The 19594-nt window shown below is 38.2% G+C and overlaps 1 protein-coding gene across 2 annotated transcripts in view; it reads left to right on the forward strand.

Annotated features, from left to right (window-relative positions):
• Positions 1-19594, forward strand: part of dpydb (dihydropyrimidine dehydrogenase b) — a 146298-nt gene that overhangs the window by 23873 nt on the left and 102831 nt on the right. For both annotated transcript variants that reach the window (XM_084119557.1, XM_084119558.1), the window contains exons 4-8: positions 6846-6933; positions 7150-7311; positions 11488-11684; positions 13136-13217; positions 15383-15470. In XM_084119557.1, coding sequence (XP_083975683.1) covers positions 6846-6933; positions 7150-7311; positions 11488-11684; positions 13136-13217; positions 15383-15470 — 617 coding nt within the window. The remainder of the gene's footprint in view (positions 1-6845; positions 6934-7149; positions 7312-11487; positions 11685-13135; positions 13218-15382; positions 15471-19594) is intronic.

A 19594-nucleotide genomic window follows, 5' to 3' on the forward strand; every position in this document is an offset into this window, starting at 1 on the left:
TCTTATTATTCTCTGCTCCACCACACCCCTGACAGAAGCCCTTTTTCTTTTCCTTTTCCTGTATATTCTTTGACACAGGAGCCACAGTATATAAAGGTGGATTGATCATTAAAACCGTTCTCTCATCCCTGCTGTCCCACCACCTAGTCTGAAAGGAGGCCCCTTTGATTCAGAGCCAGGCTTAATTGGTCGTATCTAAAATGGTTTAAGTAATTAAGATGACAGAGCCGGTCTGCGAGAGGACACTTTCCTCATGTCCTATTGGAGATGTCTGGCACCTCTCTAGGGTCCTCATTATGATTAGGTCCCCACAAGTTACATGTCCTCACGAGTGAGGATTTTGATGGGTATCTCTCCAAGTTGACCTCCCACACACACACACACGATAAATTCTTCATCTCTATAGAAGAGCGTTTGGGATTAAGTTGGTAGTAGTGGGAGGCAGGAGGTGATTTGACAGCGTTCGCTAATGCCCACGTTGGTTTTGAAATGAGCTAACATTGTATCATGTTTTGTTGCACTGAGTAATGCATGAGCAAGTGTGCTAGAGAGAGACCACAATGAAAACCTGGGTTTTAAAATCTAGTTTAATCCTCATTTTACAAAACCTCAAAACTAATGCCATTCATATTAAATCCAAATTAATAAGAACTATTTCAGATTCTGCGCTTTTAGGTCACTAATCAGGTAAATTTGTGGCATTGCTCATGTATAGATGGATGTTCTTCCAAGATGCTCTTTGGATCATTTTTAAATCATACTGGAGATTCAGGTCTTCATCAGGTTTTAAAGGGGTCATAACATTATTTTTAATATGTTCCTTGAGGATCATTTTAATAATGGCTGTCATGACAGCTCTGTGGATAGGTTGTAAAACATTGTATTAATGTAAATGGATTATGGAATGTAAATAGGTTTGGTTTTGGCGAACTAGACCTGCTGGTGCTGCTGCTACTTGAGCTTTGGTTGCTGCTGCTGCTGTAGACCAAGTACCTCTTGAATCTGCTAAATGCTCAGAACATAAAATTAAAAGAAAAAATGCTGCTGTTGCTGCTAGAGAGAGGGAGACCCTAACCCCCTAATCCTAACCTCCAACCTGCCCCAGTATAGCAGGTGGTGCTGGGGAGGTGGAGGGCTAGCAAAAGAATTTGCATAGCGAACAGAGATAGTGTATTCGTGTGGATGTGTTATGGTTATATAGGGAAATGGCACTGAATATGAGAAATTAGTTGAGAACATTACATTGAACAATCCAATCAGAACGTGAATATGAGTTCAGAATTACAATATGAGTTTAATGACTGAACTTTTCATTTTTTTGCACACACACAAAAAAAGAAACATATATGCAGAACAATTATTTTCATCCTTATTCTGAGAATGTCTGAAATGATCCATTTTTTAAGGGTCGGCTCAATGTCAATATGAAATCAAAATTTTATTTTTTATGGAATAGTATTTATTATAAATGATTTATGCATGACCATCATTTTTTTTAATGAGGAGGACGTTTTGAGTTATGAAACTTGCAGGATGTTTTAATGGTACAAGGACCTCTTATATGTCAAAGGATCAAGGAAACTGTAAATTAAACTGTCATCAATCATACTAAATTAGAAAAAAGCTTAATAGAAGTATTTTCATTAGTGGTCCCGTGGACTTTATTTCATCTGTGAAATTGTATAGGATCAATGGTGCAACTGTACCACAAGAACAACTTGTTGTTGTTGTTGTTGTTATGAAATTTGTTGTGTTCTGTTGATTCACAGTTTATTCCACAATTGAAATGAGTGAGAAATATATGTGTGTGTGTGCTGCTGAATCTATAATGGATGTGTAAGCTGTTGGCACCGGAATGAATCGGTTGTCAGTGTATTTTGCTGAAAAGCTTCCCATATCACCCCCCCGTCCTTTCAAATAAAATGTTTTACAATAACCATGTTTTTTTAATGAATTCTACATATGCATATTTTCCCCAGTTGGTCAGGTTTTTTTTTTTTATCATCCCTCAGGCAAATCCTGAGGGCATCCCTGTGAAGGATGACTGTACAAGTAAAGAGAATGCAAACTGAAGTGTTACAGGAATCCCTCTGTTTCTATAGTAAGAGGGAAGAGTAGAGTAGGTCAGGCTTATGGGGTTGAAAGATAGCCTTTGTTTGTATGCAGTTACAGATATAGGCAGTGACCAGATTTCTGAAATGAAAACTGGAGACATTTATACTTCATACATTATTATTATAGTATTGAAAATGGTTATGTTACAGTATGAATTATAAAGGAGGACAGTTCAGGTTTTGTGTATTTTGACGTTTATAAATGTAATACTGTGATGAACTATGGTCATCGTATTTACAACCCAAACTTGAACATGAAAGACTGTTCAGAATAACACAAACTAATGCTCATTGACTGCCCATAACATAAGTAACTACACTGAACTGGTATAAAATGGATCTAAATTAAATCTGTAATAATGCTCATCATCTAAATAAGTGGGTTTGTCCAATGCCTTAAATAGAAATTGTAAATCGCTCAGTTTAATTGCCGTCTGTTCAGTGAGTTTATTATTTTTTAACCTCACCACTGTATTTATTTATGAATTAATTTTTTTTCTTAAGCATATGCAATAACTAGCACTTAATTATGGTTTTATTTCAGGAGTTATTTAAGATGTTTTTAATCTAAAATTAAAAACAGACATTTCTGACAACTACACTGTCTTGGTCAGAGATATCTGAAATAAAAACAGTTCCTTGTCATTTTATGTATTTTGTATATTCCCTCCAGCTGTGCAGACAACTCTACTTAATCAGGTTAATTAGGATTATTGATGGGATTCTCTGTTGAGGATAATTAACAGCAAGAGATTCCCAAGTGCACTTCACTCCACATGAGCAGATGCCTAGAACATATATTTCCTCAGCATCAGTCACATATGACCTCTGTCAAATGAAATGAGTGTACAACGCTTTGACACTGTAGTGACATGAGGTATTACTGCTGACACAGTGCTGGAGCGGAGTGCGTATTCCAGAGGTCATGTTTAGTCTGACCTCCCATTGCGGCTCATTTACCGGCTGGTGCTAAGACCAGGCAACACACGCAAATAAATAATGGAACAAGTGCTGAATTTAAGAGTGCAGGGGTCAGAGCTTAGCGCTTCTACTGCGTTCACACAACAGAAAAAATTCTAATTTCCATTGAAAAAAATGTGAATGTGCCTCCAGCGCAGCACTGTGTGCAATGCTAAGGATGTATGTACTGTAAATAAGCCAAGAAAACGAAATTGTGGCATTACTAGACACAAGCAAATATGTTAAGGCATAAATGTTGCGAGATAATGTCATAACTGATATAATTGAGAATCCCAGCGGCCTCCATTCTTAAATAATGGAAAACTCCCAGTAGCAACAACGCGCAGCATCTATCAGAGATCTCAGTCACAGCCCACAGGGAAAGCTGACTCCGTTAATGATCATACTGGAATTATTCTGCCCTTGAAAGCGAACTTCAAATGCATATTTATTTGACTGAATTACATTTAAGGCCTAAGCTTTTCATTTCTCAAGCAGTACAGCATTGACTCTATGTTTGCCCTTGAAGTCCCATGCTACAGAATATGATCAAATTTATTGCTTTAAGTTTATTCCATGTTTTCGTTATGTCAATTAAGTATGATTTTGTGAGACATGAGACTTTGGAAATGTGCTTTTCTGTCTGGTAAATGTAGTTGGCAGCCGAGAAAAAACAACAACATCTGAATGACGTTTGGTTCCAGGGCAGCGACACCACTGAACAGATTATTTTTAGAGAATCCAAAATACAGCGCAACCAGTGTTATTCCTAAAAAAAAAATACTCTAACGCCCGTTTCACACATACTCCGTTTGCAGTGCGTATGCGGTGCGTATTTTTTCCGTACCCATGTTAACAGGTTAGAGCTTTCACACTGCACGCGGATGCGGTCCGGCGATCCGTTCCAGGAGCGGTGCGAGTCTATTTTTGCTGTGCTGCACACGCTGAATTAAAGTGACAGCGCATGGTTCATGGTCAAAATGAACACAGATTGACATGAAAATATAATAATCTCACCATAAATGCATTTAAAGCAGGGCTCAGTAATTCCGGGATTTCTTCGCTGTATTCTCGCTTTTTGCTCGCAGGTTTCTTTCTAGAGCTCCCCCTACAGCTTCGGAATAGATATTTGACAACACTTGTAAAAAACTCGTTGGCGATTCTCAGACACCAGAGGCTAGTAGATCAACGACATCAAAGCAGATGGGACATTCTTTAAAACGTCTTCTTCATTCGGGTTCAAACAGCGTGAGGGAGCGCAATAATGACAGCATTTTAGCAGATTTCTTTTGGCCGTAAAGCAATTCGTTACATCGCGAGACCTGATATCACGCGATACTTCCTGACGTGGCGGCCGGCGACCCGCCGACTCAAAGTTGCAAGTGCGGATTTTCCGCTCACGGGCACCAGGGGGGTGCGAAACGACCACCATTCAACCCGAAATAAGTAATATAACCATTCCAGTGACTCCGAAGCTGTTCAGTTAAGGTAAAAAAGTTACTTAGTTCACCTTTAATGAAATAAAATGTAGTAATCTCACCATAAATGTAATTTAATACTACTATTTTTCACAGTCATCTTTTTTACTTTAAGACCGGGGTAAAGCAAAGAAAACTACAATTTACCTCAACAAGGCGACATAATGAACAACACTCTATAGAAATCTATAAGTAGCATTGAATAATACGTTGTTTAAATTGTGTTTAAACGTCTATTAAAGAGTGTATATGTGTACAAAGAGAATCGCAATGCTAACAAAACTTTTTTTAAATAAAAGTTGCTGATAACTTCTGGATTTAAATACAAATAATGAGTAAATGTGTTTGTGGTACAGCCGCGGATCAGTTATGCACTGCAAACGCAGCGTATGTGAAAGCACTATTGCGCGTGCTGCTCCTCCACCGCATACGCACTTCAAAAAGAGTATGTGTGAAACGGGCGTAAGAACAGATTATTTAAAATTAGTCAAAAGCAGCCAGTTTAGTTAATTTCCTAAATTAATGAATCTAATGAGTCAATCGTTTTTAGTAAATTAAAAATGAATTGTTTAGCCATGAATTAGTGTTCTGATTGGTTTTCAATGTAACTTCCACAACCAATAAATTTCACATATCCATTACTATTTTCCTTCATAACCACGATGCATCCAAACAAATACACTAACTCTGTGCGCTATGCAAATAATTTATTCTAGCCCTCCACCTCCCCAGCACCACCTGCCTAGATTTGTTATGGGGGGTATCCCTCTCTCTAGCAGCAGCATGTTTCAATTGATTTTATGTTCTAAATATTTATCAGAAGCAAGTCGTACTTGCTCTGCAGCAGCCATAGCTTAAGTAGCAGCAATGTAGCAGATCTAGTCCGCCAAGACCAAACCTATGTACATTCCATTTCTACCAGAAAGACTCGGGAGATAAAATGATGTAACGAAGCATACATTTATTGACAGCTCAGCAAGCATTATTATAAAGTTATTTGGCGTAGGCCCCGTCCATAGTTCGTAATTCGAGGGTAGCGGATCTGCATCTCCTGCCTGAAGACGAAGGCAGGGGCGCAGCCGACCCCCCTGGGAGGTAAGGACAGGACCATCCTGGTGGTGGTGGGGAGGGTGGAGGTTGTTGTCGCGTCGGCATCTGCAAACTCAAACATGTGTAAGTACCAGTCTTTCATACGAAAAGTATAAAGACGTGATTTGATAGTAATGAAGGTAATAAGTGACAAAGTAATTGAGTCTTCCTGGCAGAACTTAAGCTAAAGCTTTCATTTTCATAAAATATTTTAGAAACTATCCCAAGAGTTGTCATGACTGAAATATAGAAAACGGATGAGACTTAAGTCAGTGTAGTTACTGACTGGTTGTTCATATGACAAAATTGAGTGTTATCAGTAGTACAGAATTTTATGAAAAAATATATGAAATTACCACATTTTTTATTGTATTTTATATTGTTATTTAATATGTTGTAAAGGCCAATTATTAGATCAGATTTATAAAATACTGCATTTCTTTTAGTTCTTGCAAGGAATCCACATTGATTGTCTGCAGATTTTAGCCAGAATTTTGATGTGATCCTTTTATTATGGATGTATGCAGCCCCTCTATTTCCCGCTGACATTTGCCCGAATGTGTTTGCTCTCAATCAATCAGAAATGCTAAAAAAGTGCCAGGTTACTGTGAGCCAAAACATTTTAAAAGATGTATGTGAAACTGACCAAAAATCAGGTAACTGAACTATGATTATCGCACCCTTGTTGTATGTCTTGTCTAAACCATGATATTTTAGCTTTAGGTTTCAACTGGAATTTCATGCTCACAGGGACCTAGTCGAGCCTTACCTATATCCAGAGCCGTTCTCTCCGATGGAATGTGCTGCATGCATTTTGTTCCTCCTTGAATATTTAATTGGCTAGAGCCAAATTATCCCATGTATAATTTAAAGCAGGCATGTTGTTGTCTACCAAAATGGAGTTCCCTGGTCATTATGAAGTCAGCAGTATTTATAAGAGGTATCAGTCTTCACCACAGTCGGTGCAGAGACATGTCTAAGATAAAACAAGCATCAGCCATTTGTTCTCAGCTCTCCTTTTTTCAAACTACACAAAGGGCAAACCATTATCTACTGCTGCACACCATCAGCAGTGCCAGTAGCTTATTTGACTTAAGGTTTTCTTGCTTTACCTATTTTGTGTGTGTGTGTGTGTATAAATGTGTCTTCTTTTTTTTTTTATAACTGTGAAGATTTCAAAATATAAATTTATTGTTTTTCATAGATGCCTGAAATGTGCAGATGCTCCTTGTCAGAAAAGCTGCCCCACCAATTTGGATATCAAGTCTTTCATCACCAGCATTTCCAACAAGGTAACACCTATTACAACGCTTGAACTTTCTTGCTCAGCAGCTACACCGAACAGAGTTTATTGATGGTGGCTTAAGTGATAATCTTATAATCCTTTGCGTATTATATTTCTCAGTTAGTTAAGCATAAGTACTTACATGGCTTTATTCGGCCAGGTAAAATCTCTAAATCTCTGCTCGAGTCCATGTTTATCGTTGGCTCTATTGTGTGTCTTCTAGAACTACTATGGTGCTGCCAAGGCAATACTGTCCGATAACCCTCTGGGTTTGACCTGTGGCATGGTGTGTCCCACCTCTGATCTGTGTGTGGGGGGCTGTAACCTCTATGCCTCTGAGGAAGGCCCCATCAATATTGGTGGGCTGCAGCAGTTTGCTACTGAGGTAAGGAGCTGTGAGCTGTGTCTAGTGCAACAGCTAAAACTGCAGATTTTTTTGCTGTTAAGTCAAAGGTCTGTTGTGGACTATGGGGGTGCAAATAATGTTCAGATAATCGTTCAACTGAACTCAAAGCTAAAAAAGTAATGCAGAAAAAATATTGTCTGGAAGTCCAAATCTTATTGTTTAGACTTTAATGGTGATTTAATGTAATTATTCCTTCAGTGCTCTCCTCTTTTCTTTCTGCTGTCTTGTACTAAGTCTTGTACTTTCACTTCCTCAGTCACATCCCTATAACAATCGCCAGGCTCTTTTTAGTTCCTTTGAGAAAAGTCAGTGGAAAAGTCTTTTTCTCTGATGGAATGGACTTTTTTTTCAAAGGTATAAATCAAGAACAAGCTCTGTTAGAAAGAGAAAGTTAGCCTTTGCTCTCTTGTTTTTTCTTTAGTTTTTAATCTTTTTGAGGAAAAGTAGAACACAAGGACTTTAGAATTGAGATTTTTTTTATGTTGCCTGCCTAGTATCCCACTACTAGACAAACTATTAGACAAATAATACATTTCGGACAGTATATTCATATTTAAATGCATGTTATTGAATATACTAATGTTAATGTATTTGGTCTTGGCGGACTAGATCTGCTATGCTGCTGTTGGTTATTGCTGCTCTTGCTGGTGCAGTGCAAGTATGGACTTGCTACTGCTAATAGATACCCAGACAATCTGCGGTGAGCCTGAAAGATATGATGCTGCTGCAAAAATAGACATAAATGCCACAGCAGATCTAAGCAGGTGGAGTTAGGAGAGATGGGGGGGGTTTCAGAGGAATTTTGTTTGCGCACTGCAGGACTAGCTTATATCAAACAATGAACCAGACTATTTAAATGTTGAGCAAGCAATCTCATTGGCTGTACGATCTGCAGAGGCTTGTGCCATGCGGTAACGATGTGATTGCTTGCAGACTGTATGTAAAGTACCTATCATCCTGCACCCTCTAGAGTTTCATGATATCATTAAAAATTTTGGGGTCTGTAAGATTTTTTTTTAATGTTTTTGAAAGAAGTCACTTATGCTCACCAAAGCTGCATTTTATATGATCAAAAATACTGCAAAAACAGTAATATTGTTAAATATTATTGACATTTAAAAACGTTTTATATGTTAATATATTTTAAAGTGTAATTTATTAATGGGGATTTACGGTGGCCGAGAGAGCTCAACGCGCTGCAACTGAAGAAAACACATGCAAATAGAAAAACACCTGCAAATTAAGAAAACATCTTCATCAGTTTCACAACACATGTGTGCTCCAAATACTCACAACACAACCAAATACAGAAACGCGCTGCAAATAGAACAGAACACAACGGGAATGTTTCCGGGGAACCCAATAAGTGACGGACCCGGCTGGGACGTGCTTACAGCTGTCTGCTTTTATTATTATTTAATTTTTTTGCAAAACATACAGAGATGACACGTTTATGACATAAAACTTTGTATACAATATACAAAATGTATTTACAATATGTTCAATGTCATAAGAATACTAAAAAGAACAATGAGCTGAAGACTAAAATAAATAAATAAATAAAGAAAAAAAGAGAGAGAAAAAGAACATGAGGGAAAGACATTAATCTATACATCAGTTACATTGTACAAATTTTGTCATGTTATGTTAAAATAAGTTTCAAAAGGGTCCAAATATGAGACGGCAAGTTTTAAAGTTGAGACACTCACACACAGATATAACGCATATTTTAAAACCTGTGTTGTATAAAATGTATATTTATTTGCAACAGTTATGTTAACAGCAATAATACTATATTTCTGGTAAGAACAGCTATTCAGCTGATGGACACGCGCTGCGTTGTCATGGGAACATCCCAGGTGAAAATAATGAGGAAATTACGTTGTCTTTCGTTGCTCCCTTCATCAACATAATGGCACACAAGTGGCCCGCTCCCTCCAAAGTGCCCAATTCAAGGGCTCTGCCGTCTGCCCTTTTAAGAGAGTAGGGCATAGGTAAAGCCATAGACAGTATAAGAAGCTCACGAGCAATAAGCACGTCCCAGCCGTCCGTCCGTCACTTATTGGGTTCCCCGGAAATATTTCCGTTGTGTTCTGTCCTATTTTCAGCGCGTTTCTGTATTTGTTTGTGTTGTGAACTTTTGCAGAGCGTTTCTGTATTTGGTTGTGTTGTGAGTATTTGGAGCACACATGTGTTGTGAAACTGATGAAGATGTTTTCTTAATTTGCGGGTGTTTTTTCTATTTGCATGTGTTTTCTTCAGTTGCAGCGCGTTGATCTCTCTCGGCCACCGTAGGATTCATTTCAATAGCCATTACTCAATATGCTGCTCACGTAACATTTCTTATTAATTATTATAAATGTTAAAAGCATTTGTGCTGCTTAATATTTTTGTGGAAACCATGACACTTTTCAGGATTCTGTGATAAATAGAAAGTTCAAAAGAACAGCATGTAATTTATAGCATAAAGGTATTTACTGTGACTTTTTATCAATTAAATGCATCCTTGCTGAATTTTTATTATTATTAATTTCTTAAAATCTTGCTGACCCCAAACTTTTAACGGTTGCTTTGTCATGATCTATGGGTCTGCTGTTAGCGTTGGTTGCAGAAGAGATGAAACAGGATCTAAGTGCAGCAGTCTTTATTTAGAAATAAACTCAAATCACAGGAACAGGGACAAAATGTAGAAATGACATAATGAACTGATAATGAACTGAAAGAAACACAGGGCTTAAATAGACAGCAAACAAGAGAGGCTAATTAACTAAACACACCTGAACAAGACTGAACTAATTAACAACCTAGAAAAACCAACCTAGAGAAACAGACATGAACAGAACAGAACAGATCAAAAACAAACAAATAAACTTAAAGCGTGACAGCTGCATCCGAAACCGCATACTTCCCTACTATATAGTAGCCGAAAAACAGTTTGTGACAAAATATGTCCAAATTCACATACTCATAAAAGAGTAGGCAAAAAGTACCTGGATGACCTACTTGGGGCTCAACGCTAAGAATTTTTTTTACTTGCCCTGCCAAAATTTTCACTGGCCCCACCACAAAAAAAAGTAATAAATAAATAAATAAAATAAAATAGGCCTAGTTATTGTTTAAGTTGTTTTTGATCCATGTAACCTTAACCAGGTGTTTCGTGTGTCCCTTGTTAGCCTCCTGTGTATTTATGGTGTATATATTTTGTCAGTCATTGTTTTGGCCTGTTGCTGTATGGTTAGGATTTCACTTGTGGTTCTTAGTTCTCTGGTTTCTTGGAATAGTTTATTATTATAGATTTTATTCAAAATGTGGATATATTTGCTAATACAGCAAGAAAAAAATAATGCAGACAGGCCAATTAAGCATATTTTTTGTAAGATAAATATAAATAATTTGAATACAACTTAACATTCTATTTGTATAATAACAAAAGTTATGTCCACATATGGACGCTTTTCTGTAGAACGACCCAGTCTTATCTTCTCTTCAACTGACCTCAGCAAATCCCTCCATTTTCACATCCCCCCTCTTTGAAAAAAATCATCCATAAGAGAGTCCTGCAGGAGAACGCCAACTGAACCATCCCGTCAGCTGCTCCTCTGTCACCTCTTACCATAGAGATGACAGCTTCTCTCTTCTCAAATGTGAAAGGCCAGGTTTTTTTTATCAGCCTGTTGATTAGATAAGCCCAAGACAGGGCCATCAGCGACCATTCGCTTTCCCTCCTCTCCTCAGTAAGAGCTCGCCGACATACACAGACCAGTGCCTGCATTAGCGTAAAGCAGGAACTGTACAGTACATCACATACAGTAAATCACATTATACTGTATGCCCAGGGCGGCTTCTGGTAAACAGTCAGTTGAGATGAGATGATGCAAACTGGGCCTGAAAGGCTTTCTGGAGCTAAATAAGAGAGGAAAGGGAATAAGGTAATCACGGCGTAATGTTGTTTCATTGGGCTAGAGCGGATCCGTGCTTTTACTGTAAAAAGCTCTAGGCTAGGGAGATCAACTTTGAACTGTAATTTGCAGACTGATTAGAGTTTACAGTGCCTGGGAAATAGGATTTATGTGTAAATGTGTATTTTGCTCCAGTAGGAGAAAGAGCCAGAATAAAGGCGAGGTTTGTTTTAGGAGTTTCCTGTGCTCTCCTCAGGTGTTCAGTAAAATGGGCATCCCTCAGATCAGGAATCCAGAGCTTCCCCCGGCGAAGGAAATGCCAGAGAGCTACCACACAAGGATCGCTCTCATTGGCTGCGGCCCTGCCAGCATCAGCTGCGCCTCCTTCCTTGCTCGGCTAGGCTACGACAACATCACCATCTTCGAGAAACAGAAATACATCGGTGGCCTCAGGTAAAGGGAATGCTTCTGAATTTCCATCTGCTAAACTAAAGGTTATGACGCACTACTACAAATATGAAGTTATGGATCCTCTTATCTACATTCTGAAAAGATCATGCTGGTCTTAGCTGGTGCAGAATAAAACATAATCGATGTCCTGTCATAGTTATCTTGTATGTAGAAACAGCTGTCTAGATTTTTGTTTACAAAAATACAGTAGGTCATTTAATTGTCAATCAAATAAACAAGCACAAAAATAAACAAGTAGATTCAGATCAACCTATTGAACTTATTTGTATAACTAGTATGTTACGAGTATCAGGAAATTATTTACATTATTAATAGTATATATTAAGGATAGGCAAACCGGTTGTAAATACTACACATATGTAATTAAATGTAATAGTTTTGTTTATAATTCATTTTATTTATTTGTTTGTTATTATTACTCAGGCTTATTCATCTTGTTTCTCAATATGAGATATTTGCACTAGCATTCAAAAGTTTGGGGTCAGAAAGATTCAAAAGAAATTAAAACATTTATTCAGTAAGAATTCAATTAATCAAAAGTGACAGTAAAACTTTTTTCATTTCAAATAAATGCTGTTCTTTCGAATGTTCTATTCATCATAGAATCCTGAAAAATATCATATTTTCTACAAACATATTAAGCGGCAGAGTTGATAGTTCCTTGAGCAGCAAATCAGCATATTAGTATGATTTCTGAAGGATCATGTGACACTAAAGACTGGAGTAATGATGCTGAAAATTCAACTTTGCCATCACATTTTAAAATATATTAAAATAAAAAACAGTTGTTTTAAATCACAATATTGCTGTTTTACTGTATTTTTGATCAAATAAATGCAGCCTTGGTGAGCTTAAGAGACCGACACCATCAGTAGTGTATATCAACATACAATACCGGACATTATTATTATTATTATTATATTTATAAATAACCTGTCTTTTCTTTTTGCGTATGTGTGTGTTTTGATAATATTACGTTCCTCCTGGAGCTTTAATGAGGGGAACACACACTTGAGTGCAGAGAGATCACATGTGCGGTTTGAACAGGTGCCTTTTTCTCCTAAAGGTTATTTACTGAAGAAGTCTGAATTATACACCACCTTGTAATCCCCGTTATTACTATTTTACTCACGCCCGATAGAGACTGAAATGCTGCCGAGCTTGTCATATTCGCCATACCTCTCACATGCATCATGGGGTGTTCATGCGGACATCGATTTGCACAGTGCCAAAGCAACTGGACATTATTCATTTTCAATGAGAGTTGGCACAAACATGATATAGAAAGACTGCTGTCAATTCGACAAAGTAAAACAGAGCTTAGTAGACTGATTGATCAGAGCATCCTTAGTGACTAAATAAATTTAATGCCGCAAAGAAACAACTGTAAATATTAAAAGATGTTTTGTGTGTCTGCCTGTTTTTGTTCACAGCACTGCTGAAATTCCTCAGTTCCGTTTGCCCTACGAGGTGGTGCAGTTTGAGATTGATCTGATGAAGGATCTTGGCGTAAAGGTACCAGTGAGAGAGACATGGCAGGATGTCAAATCCTTCCAACTCATCAACAGCCAAATGTCACTGACATTAATAACCATGCAGGGACAAAAGCAAGCTAACAAAACACAATTAAAAGCCACATTAGTGAGGCAAGTAGCAAAGACATCCATCTGTCCATTGCCTGAGAGCTGTGATGGTGAGAAATGGCAATCGATAGTCCTCATCCAGATCACCTGACCATGATTAATTTGATTTTAGTCTTGAGAGAGAGAGCTGGAGAGAGAAGGGAGGGTGAGGGAAAGGGTTTCTCAAACTCAATGAAGGTTGGTTAAGGCTAGGTAAGGAGTACACTGACTCCCATGAGCTGACGTTTACATCAACACTTTATTCATTTTCAGCAAAGAAATTCTATCTTCATTGCCTCAATCATTTTAGAGCCTCTGATGAGGATTCCACCATATTCCACTATATGCAAAACTTTAAATTCTTCAGTTCCCTTACCACTAAACAGACTTATAATCACATACTACCCAAGAAATACCTCCAAGTTCACAACCCACAAGTCAACTTTACAATCGAGCACTGAAATGTACTAATATTACTATTAACTGCATAGGCTTAACAATATGCTACAATTATTGTGTATTTGATTTAGGGATGCATGACAAGTCATTACCATATCAGTTGATATTGGATATACCAACCCGATCTCACGGCAATTCGTACGTATTTTACGAGGTGACTAATTCGTACGAATTCATACGACCTCAGTCGTATTTTACGAGTTGCCCAATTCGTATGAATTTGTACGAATGACCTACCCCTGACCCCGCCCCTAAACCTAGCCGAATTTGTATGAATTAGCCACCTCGTACTTGTACAAATTCGTACGAATTGGTTGTGAGATAGTGTTGGATATACACTACTGTTCAAAAGTTTGGCGTCAGTAAGAATTTGTTTTTCTTTCAAAAAAATGTATACTTTTATTTAGCAAGGATGCATTCAGTTGATCAAAAATGACAGTAAAGACCATGCTTTATGTTATTTCTGTTTCAGATAAATGTTGTTCTTTTGAACTTTTTATTCATTAAAGAATCATGGTAAAAAAAAAATTATCACAGTTTTACACCAAAATATTAAGTAACACAACTGTTTTTTTTAACAATGATAATTAATAAGAAATGTTTATTGAGCAGTAATTCAACATATTAGAATAATTTCTGAAGGATCATGTGACACTGAATACTGGAGAAATGATGCTGAAAATCAGCTCTGACATCACAGGAATAAATTACATTTTAAAATATGTTAAAATAAAAATAGTTATTTTAAACTAATAATATTTCACAATATTACTGTTTTTACTGTATTTTTTGATCAAATAAATGCAGCCTTTGTGAGAATGAGACTTCTTTCAAAAACATTACAAAAATCTTACCGACCTCAAACTTTTTTTTAGTGTTTTTCTGCCAATATTGGAAATTTAATTGTGCTGCTCATTTTTAGCTTTTAAATGTAAATTACCTTTACCTACCTAATGCTCAAAATGAATATCCAATTTTTTTTTTTTTACATGTATATTTGCACATGAAACTATTGACTATTGGCTTATTAGAATGGAAAATTATGTATTGCTATATTCCTTTTCCTTTACCTTGCATAGCTTATATGACTAGCTTCTACCAAGTTACAGATGAATATGCTGTACAATACAATCTGATTGGACTGTGCCTTTGATGTCAACAACAAAATATAGGGAAGTGTTATATCCGGTTCGATAAACCCAAGTGGATAAACCTGTATATTTTGCTTTCCTAACTATACATGATTATATTGTTAGCTACGTTTTAGTTTTTGCATTCAGCATTATTTTCCTCTGCAGTCTGTGACCCTTTAAGAATAGACCTGAGACCCACAGCTTGTGAATCATGGGTCTATTTGTCATTTGTACCCCAACACATAGCGGCACATGTGACCATAGAATCACTCTGTTTGCACTAATGTATCATAACTATACTGGTCTGTATACTGCTGTCACAAAGGTTGTGGGATGATTGATGTAATTATGTCCTGGAATTCACAGCAGCGTAGAATAATTGACGCTAACATCCTCTTTATGTGAATAATACAGACAGATGGAGACAGCTGAGACAGATGCAGTTTTTTTTTTTTTTTTTGGACAGGTTGTTCTTGATAAGGGGCTGGGGCAGAACGGGATGACTCTGACCTCGCTGAAGGAGGAGGGCTTCCAAGTGATCTTCGTTGGCATTGGTCAGTCCTTCTCTAGAGTTACTTTTGCCTCTTTTGTGTGTGCTTTTTCCTTTATTTAAAAAAAACTATGCATCCATTTGTCATGTGCTTGCTGACACCCTGTGTTGATTAACTAATTAGTCTCTGCATAAAAAAATTGTGATCTCCTTCAGTGAAGGCCATTGAGGGAAGTTAAACTCATTTTCCCCCCTCAAGGGACACCCATAACCCCTGTCCTCATTTCCCTTGATATCTAACTGGCTTGTCTGTGTAATGCTCCCTGTTTCATTGACTCTTTTTTCTCTATGTCTTCTGTGTTGTGTTCTGTCTTTCTCTCCGTCTCCCCATCTGTTCTGTGTCCTTCACTCTGTCTTTCCCTCTGAACACACACACATCTGCCCTCGTTAAATGCCACATTCATTTTTCCATCCAGACTTGATGTCCGTATTGAACCTTAAAGAGATCATTAAAAAATGAAAGAAGTGGTTCATTTTTTACCAAAAATATAACAATTCCGTTATTTACTTACCTTCACGTTGTCAAAACAGTGCAAGTTTGAGTGTCTTTCAACAGTTGAACGCGCATTAAATGGAAATTCATCTATTTTCTAAGGTTTTTTTATAGATCTTATTGTGAACGTTTCATGAATAAAACATCATTTTGACAACTTGATCTTGCTGTGACGCATCAAACTCCTCTCTGGTGACACACAGTATGCAGGACATCATTTCATCAATTGAAACCCTTCCCCTTTCTTGCAATCTACTGTAATCTTGCATTTAGATCTGCCTACATCCAATCAACAGCCAGTTGATTGAACCAAGTCCCCGCTTTAATTTTTTTCTTTTCGATTATTCGTTTCACTTAAATGTACATCACAATACGTAAGAAAAGATCTGTCGCTACTTCGATTACATTGCCACATTAAGAATGTCCGAAACACCGATATAATGAAAGTGAATAAAAATGACAAAACACACACACACACACACACACACACACACACACACACACACACACACACACACACACACACACAAGCATTAAAAATTCTTCATAATATGTCTAGATATGAAGCTGTTAGGATTGGAACAGATGTAAGTTTTGTACGCACATCTACCCTAGAGCTCTTTGGAGTTCATGTGAGAAGTAACAAAATTGATTCATAAGGAATCGTTCTTTTCAGTCAGATCCACTTCACAAATCAAGTCGCACTGAAGGGAAGGTCATCCACAAATAACTACTTAAATTTCAGTCTTTTTTTAAACTAATCTTTAAATGCTTGCCAACTTGTGGCATTTGTGGTTTCTTTATGCAGAAAGAGTTGTGTCCGTTGATTCATTTTGCCTTCTATTTTTATTAAAGTAAGGAAATATTGTGTGTGTTGATTTGATTTGAGAATTCAAACATTCCTCGAGGGTGACTGTGTACTTTGTGCTTCTTTCTTCTCCTTATAATTAAAAGGAATACATATAATTTTTTTATGTTTGAATAAGGGCTACTTTTTGGTAGCTAAGCTTCATTGTTATTGAGACGGGCAAGTCTCAGAACTCCTCTGGGATTTCTTTTTCTCATAAAGCAACAGCAATAAGCTGGGAATCATAAAGGAAATGATTACATTTGCGCCTCTGTGATATTTTTTCACCACTTCTCTCATGTTGTCTCTAAAGTCAGCCTCTACAGTGATTGACATGCAAATGTGTACCTTTGGCTTTGAGAGCGAGAAATGGTTGAAAAACACAGATAAGGATATTTCTTTTTGGCCTGTAAAAATAACCGACATGTTCCACGCACACTGTTTTTTTGTTGTTGTCATTTTATCATGTGATTGCTATGTCGCTTTCCGTCTCAGTAATGGCTATCATCAAAATATACATTTTTGGACCGTCGCCTTGAAAATATTGTTTTCTGTGTACACCCATCACAAAATCATTCACAATGGAGGAAATTAAGCCCGGAATGCTTTAAGGTTAGTAGCAGTCATGTGGGTTGATCTGAAGCAGTGAAAAAGATGAATGCAGCATCTAAACTAGACCATATGGGTAGGCAGATTGGTCTAGATGTTCGGTTCTAATGAATATGACTCTGAGGATGTCTTACTAAGGTCAGTGTGTATATCATATTGTCACATTAGTTGAGTTTCTTAAAAAAGCTTCTGAAATGCAAGAGTTGCCTAATAAATGTAATATTTCTTAGATTATAAAAAATGTTGCAGAGGGGTTTTAATCTTTAAAGACTCAGGAACCCCCTCATCCAGACTGTCAGCCAACCCTCAAAATAAAAAGACAGATTTTCTTATTAACACTTTATAATTACTTAATTGTAACTAACAATACTACCTTACGTAATGCTTAAAAGAGAATTATTTTGACAGCTAGAAATAAGTTCATAGTTAGAAATGCTATGTACATGTACAAATGCTATATTTTTTAGGTACATATATTCTCTGTGGACTTCCTGGAGTGCCTTCGGGGACTCCTGGGGGAAAACTTTGGATTTAAAGCAATCACTGTCTGTGAAGGATAAAACTGTCTTTTTAACTGCTTTGCATCGTTTTACTGCATGTGTTATTTAAGCTGTTGAAGAAAGTGGTCCAAGAACTACCTTTCAACTAAAGTTGAACTGCAGATAGTATATTGGAGATCAATATGTTGTGCTTTACATTTATAGCAGTACTCCAAAAATTGAGCTGGTTACTTTTTATTGTAGTATATTACTTCTCAGTGTTGCTGTTAGTCACTGCCAGTTCAAACTACAACACACACTTCGATTTATGTGCTTGCACTGATCCAAGAACAGTACAATCCAAAAAACATCTCAAATCATTACATAAAAAATCAAAGTTTTTTTTCATTGGTCATTCTGTTAGTAGAGTTAGAAGAAGATCCCCCCCAAAAAACACTGAACAGAACAGTGCTAACTTTACATTATTTACACGTTTAAATTGGTTCCCTTTCGAGAATGGTTCACTTGTATTGCGTAGCTATACGCTATGGGAAAACTCCTATATATTGAAGCCTTTATTTTAAAACGCAGTGCAGCTGCACTGTGAGCACAGTGTAGGCTGTCTAAGCGCGCTGATTGGCTGGGCTGCTGCAACTGCACGAGCCTATGGCGAAGCAGCGAGGATGCGCAAACCTATCAGGGCGCATCCCCCCTGCTGACTATATAGGTGGCCCATTTCAGATTCAGAATCAGATTTAATCTCCTTAAGCAAACGACGCATCTCTTGGCTGACTTCTCCAGACAAGAAGCCTCTCTCGCCGTTGAACAGCCCAGCAGCGGAGCGCAGCGACCTGCAACAGAAACTCAGTGACCGGCGCCCTCCTGCTCAGCTCCCTGAACTCGACGCCGTCAGTGCTGTTCGCGGTTTCCCTGTGGCCATCCGGCAGAGTATCCTTTCTAAAAAGCCTTTTCACAAAAAAGTCTGCGTTTCATGCCTGCATATCACTGACGGGCACAGTGAGTGTGCTTCCTGCCTCGGCGCTGAACACGCTGAAGCTGCACTCACTCAGGGCGGCTGTTCTCACTGATCTGCGCTTGTGGCTAGCTCTCTTTACGTCAGAGAGCGACCCCGCCCCTCGCACCCTCCCGTTTCCAGTCCTCCTCGAGCCTCGGAGGAAGAAACGGCGGGGTCAGAGGATGAATGAGTGCTCGGAGGCGAGCGGCCGGCCTCGTCTCGTTCGGTGGATCGGTGGAGGACATTGATGGCAGTTTGTCAGTGAGCCATGTTTGCCAACAGGCCCCTCGTCAGCGGCCAGCTCCATTTTTCCCAGAGGTCCAAGAAGAGCTCACAGAGTCATGGTGCGCGCCCTACTCGGCCCGCCTTCGTACTTCAACCTCAGGAACGCTCTCAACACTTGACGGCGCAGAGGAAAAGGGGTATGAGAAACTGCCCCCACTGGTGGCTGCACATCTTTGCCCTCCCACTGCCGTTGGATGGAGGTGTAAGACGGCACATCCTTCTAAGCTGTGCAGAATGACTTCAGATCTACGCTTCCGCTGGTCAAGCTGCTTCAGCCCTGCACACTATGGTGGTCCTTCAAGTTTTCCAGGCTGAACTCCTCCACTCCTTGGACTCTTGGAGTCTGCACCAGAAAACGAGACCTTCAAGGATTTGCGCAGCGCCACCGACCTGGCACTGC

The sequence above is a fragment of the Abramis brama genome, assembly GCF_963993115.1.
Source record: "Abramis brama genome assembly, chromosome: 7".
Lineage (NCBI taxonomy): Eukaryota > Metazoa > Chordata > Actinopteri > Cypriniformes > Leuciscidae > Abramis > Abramis brama.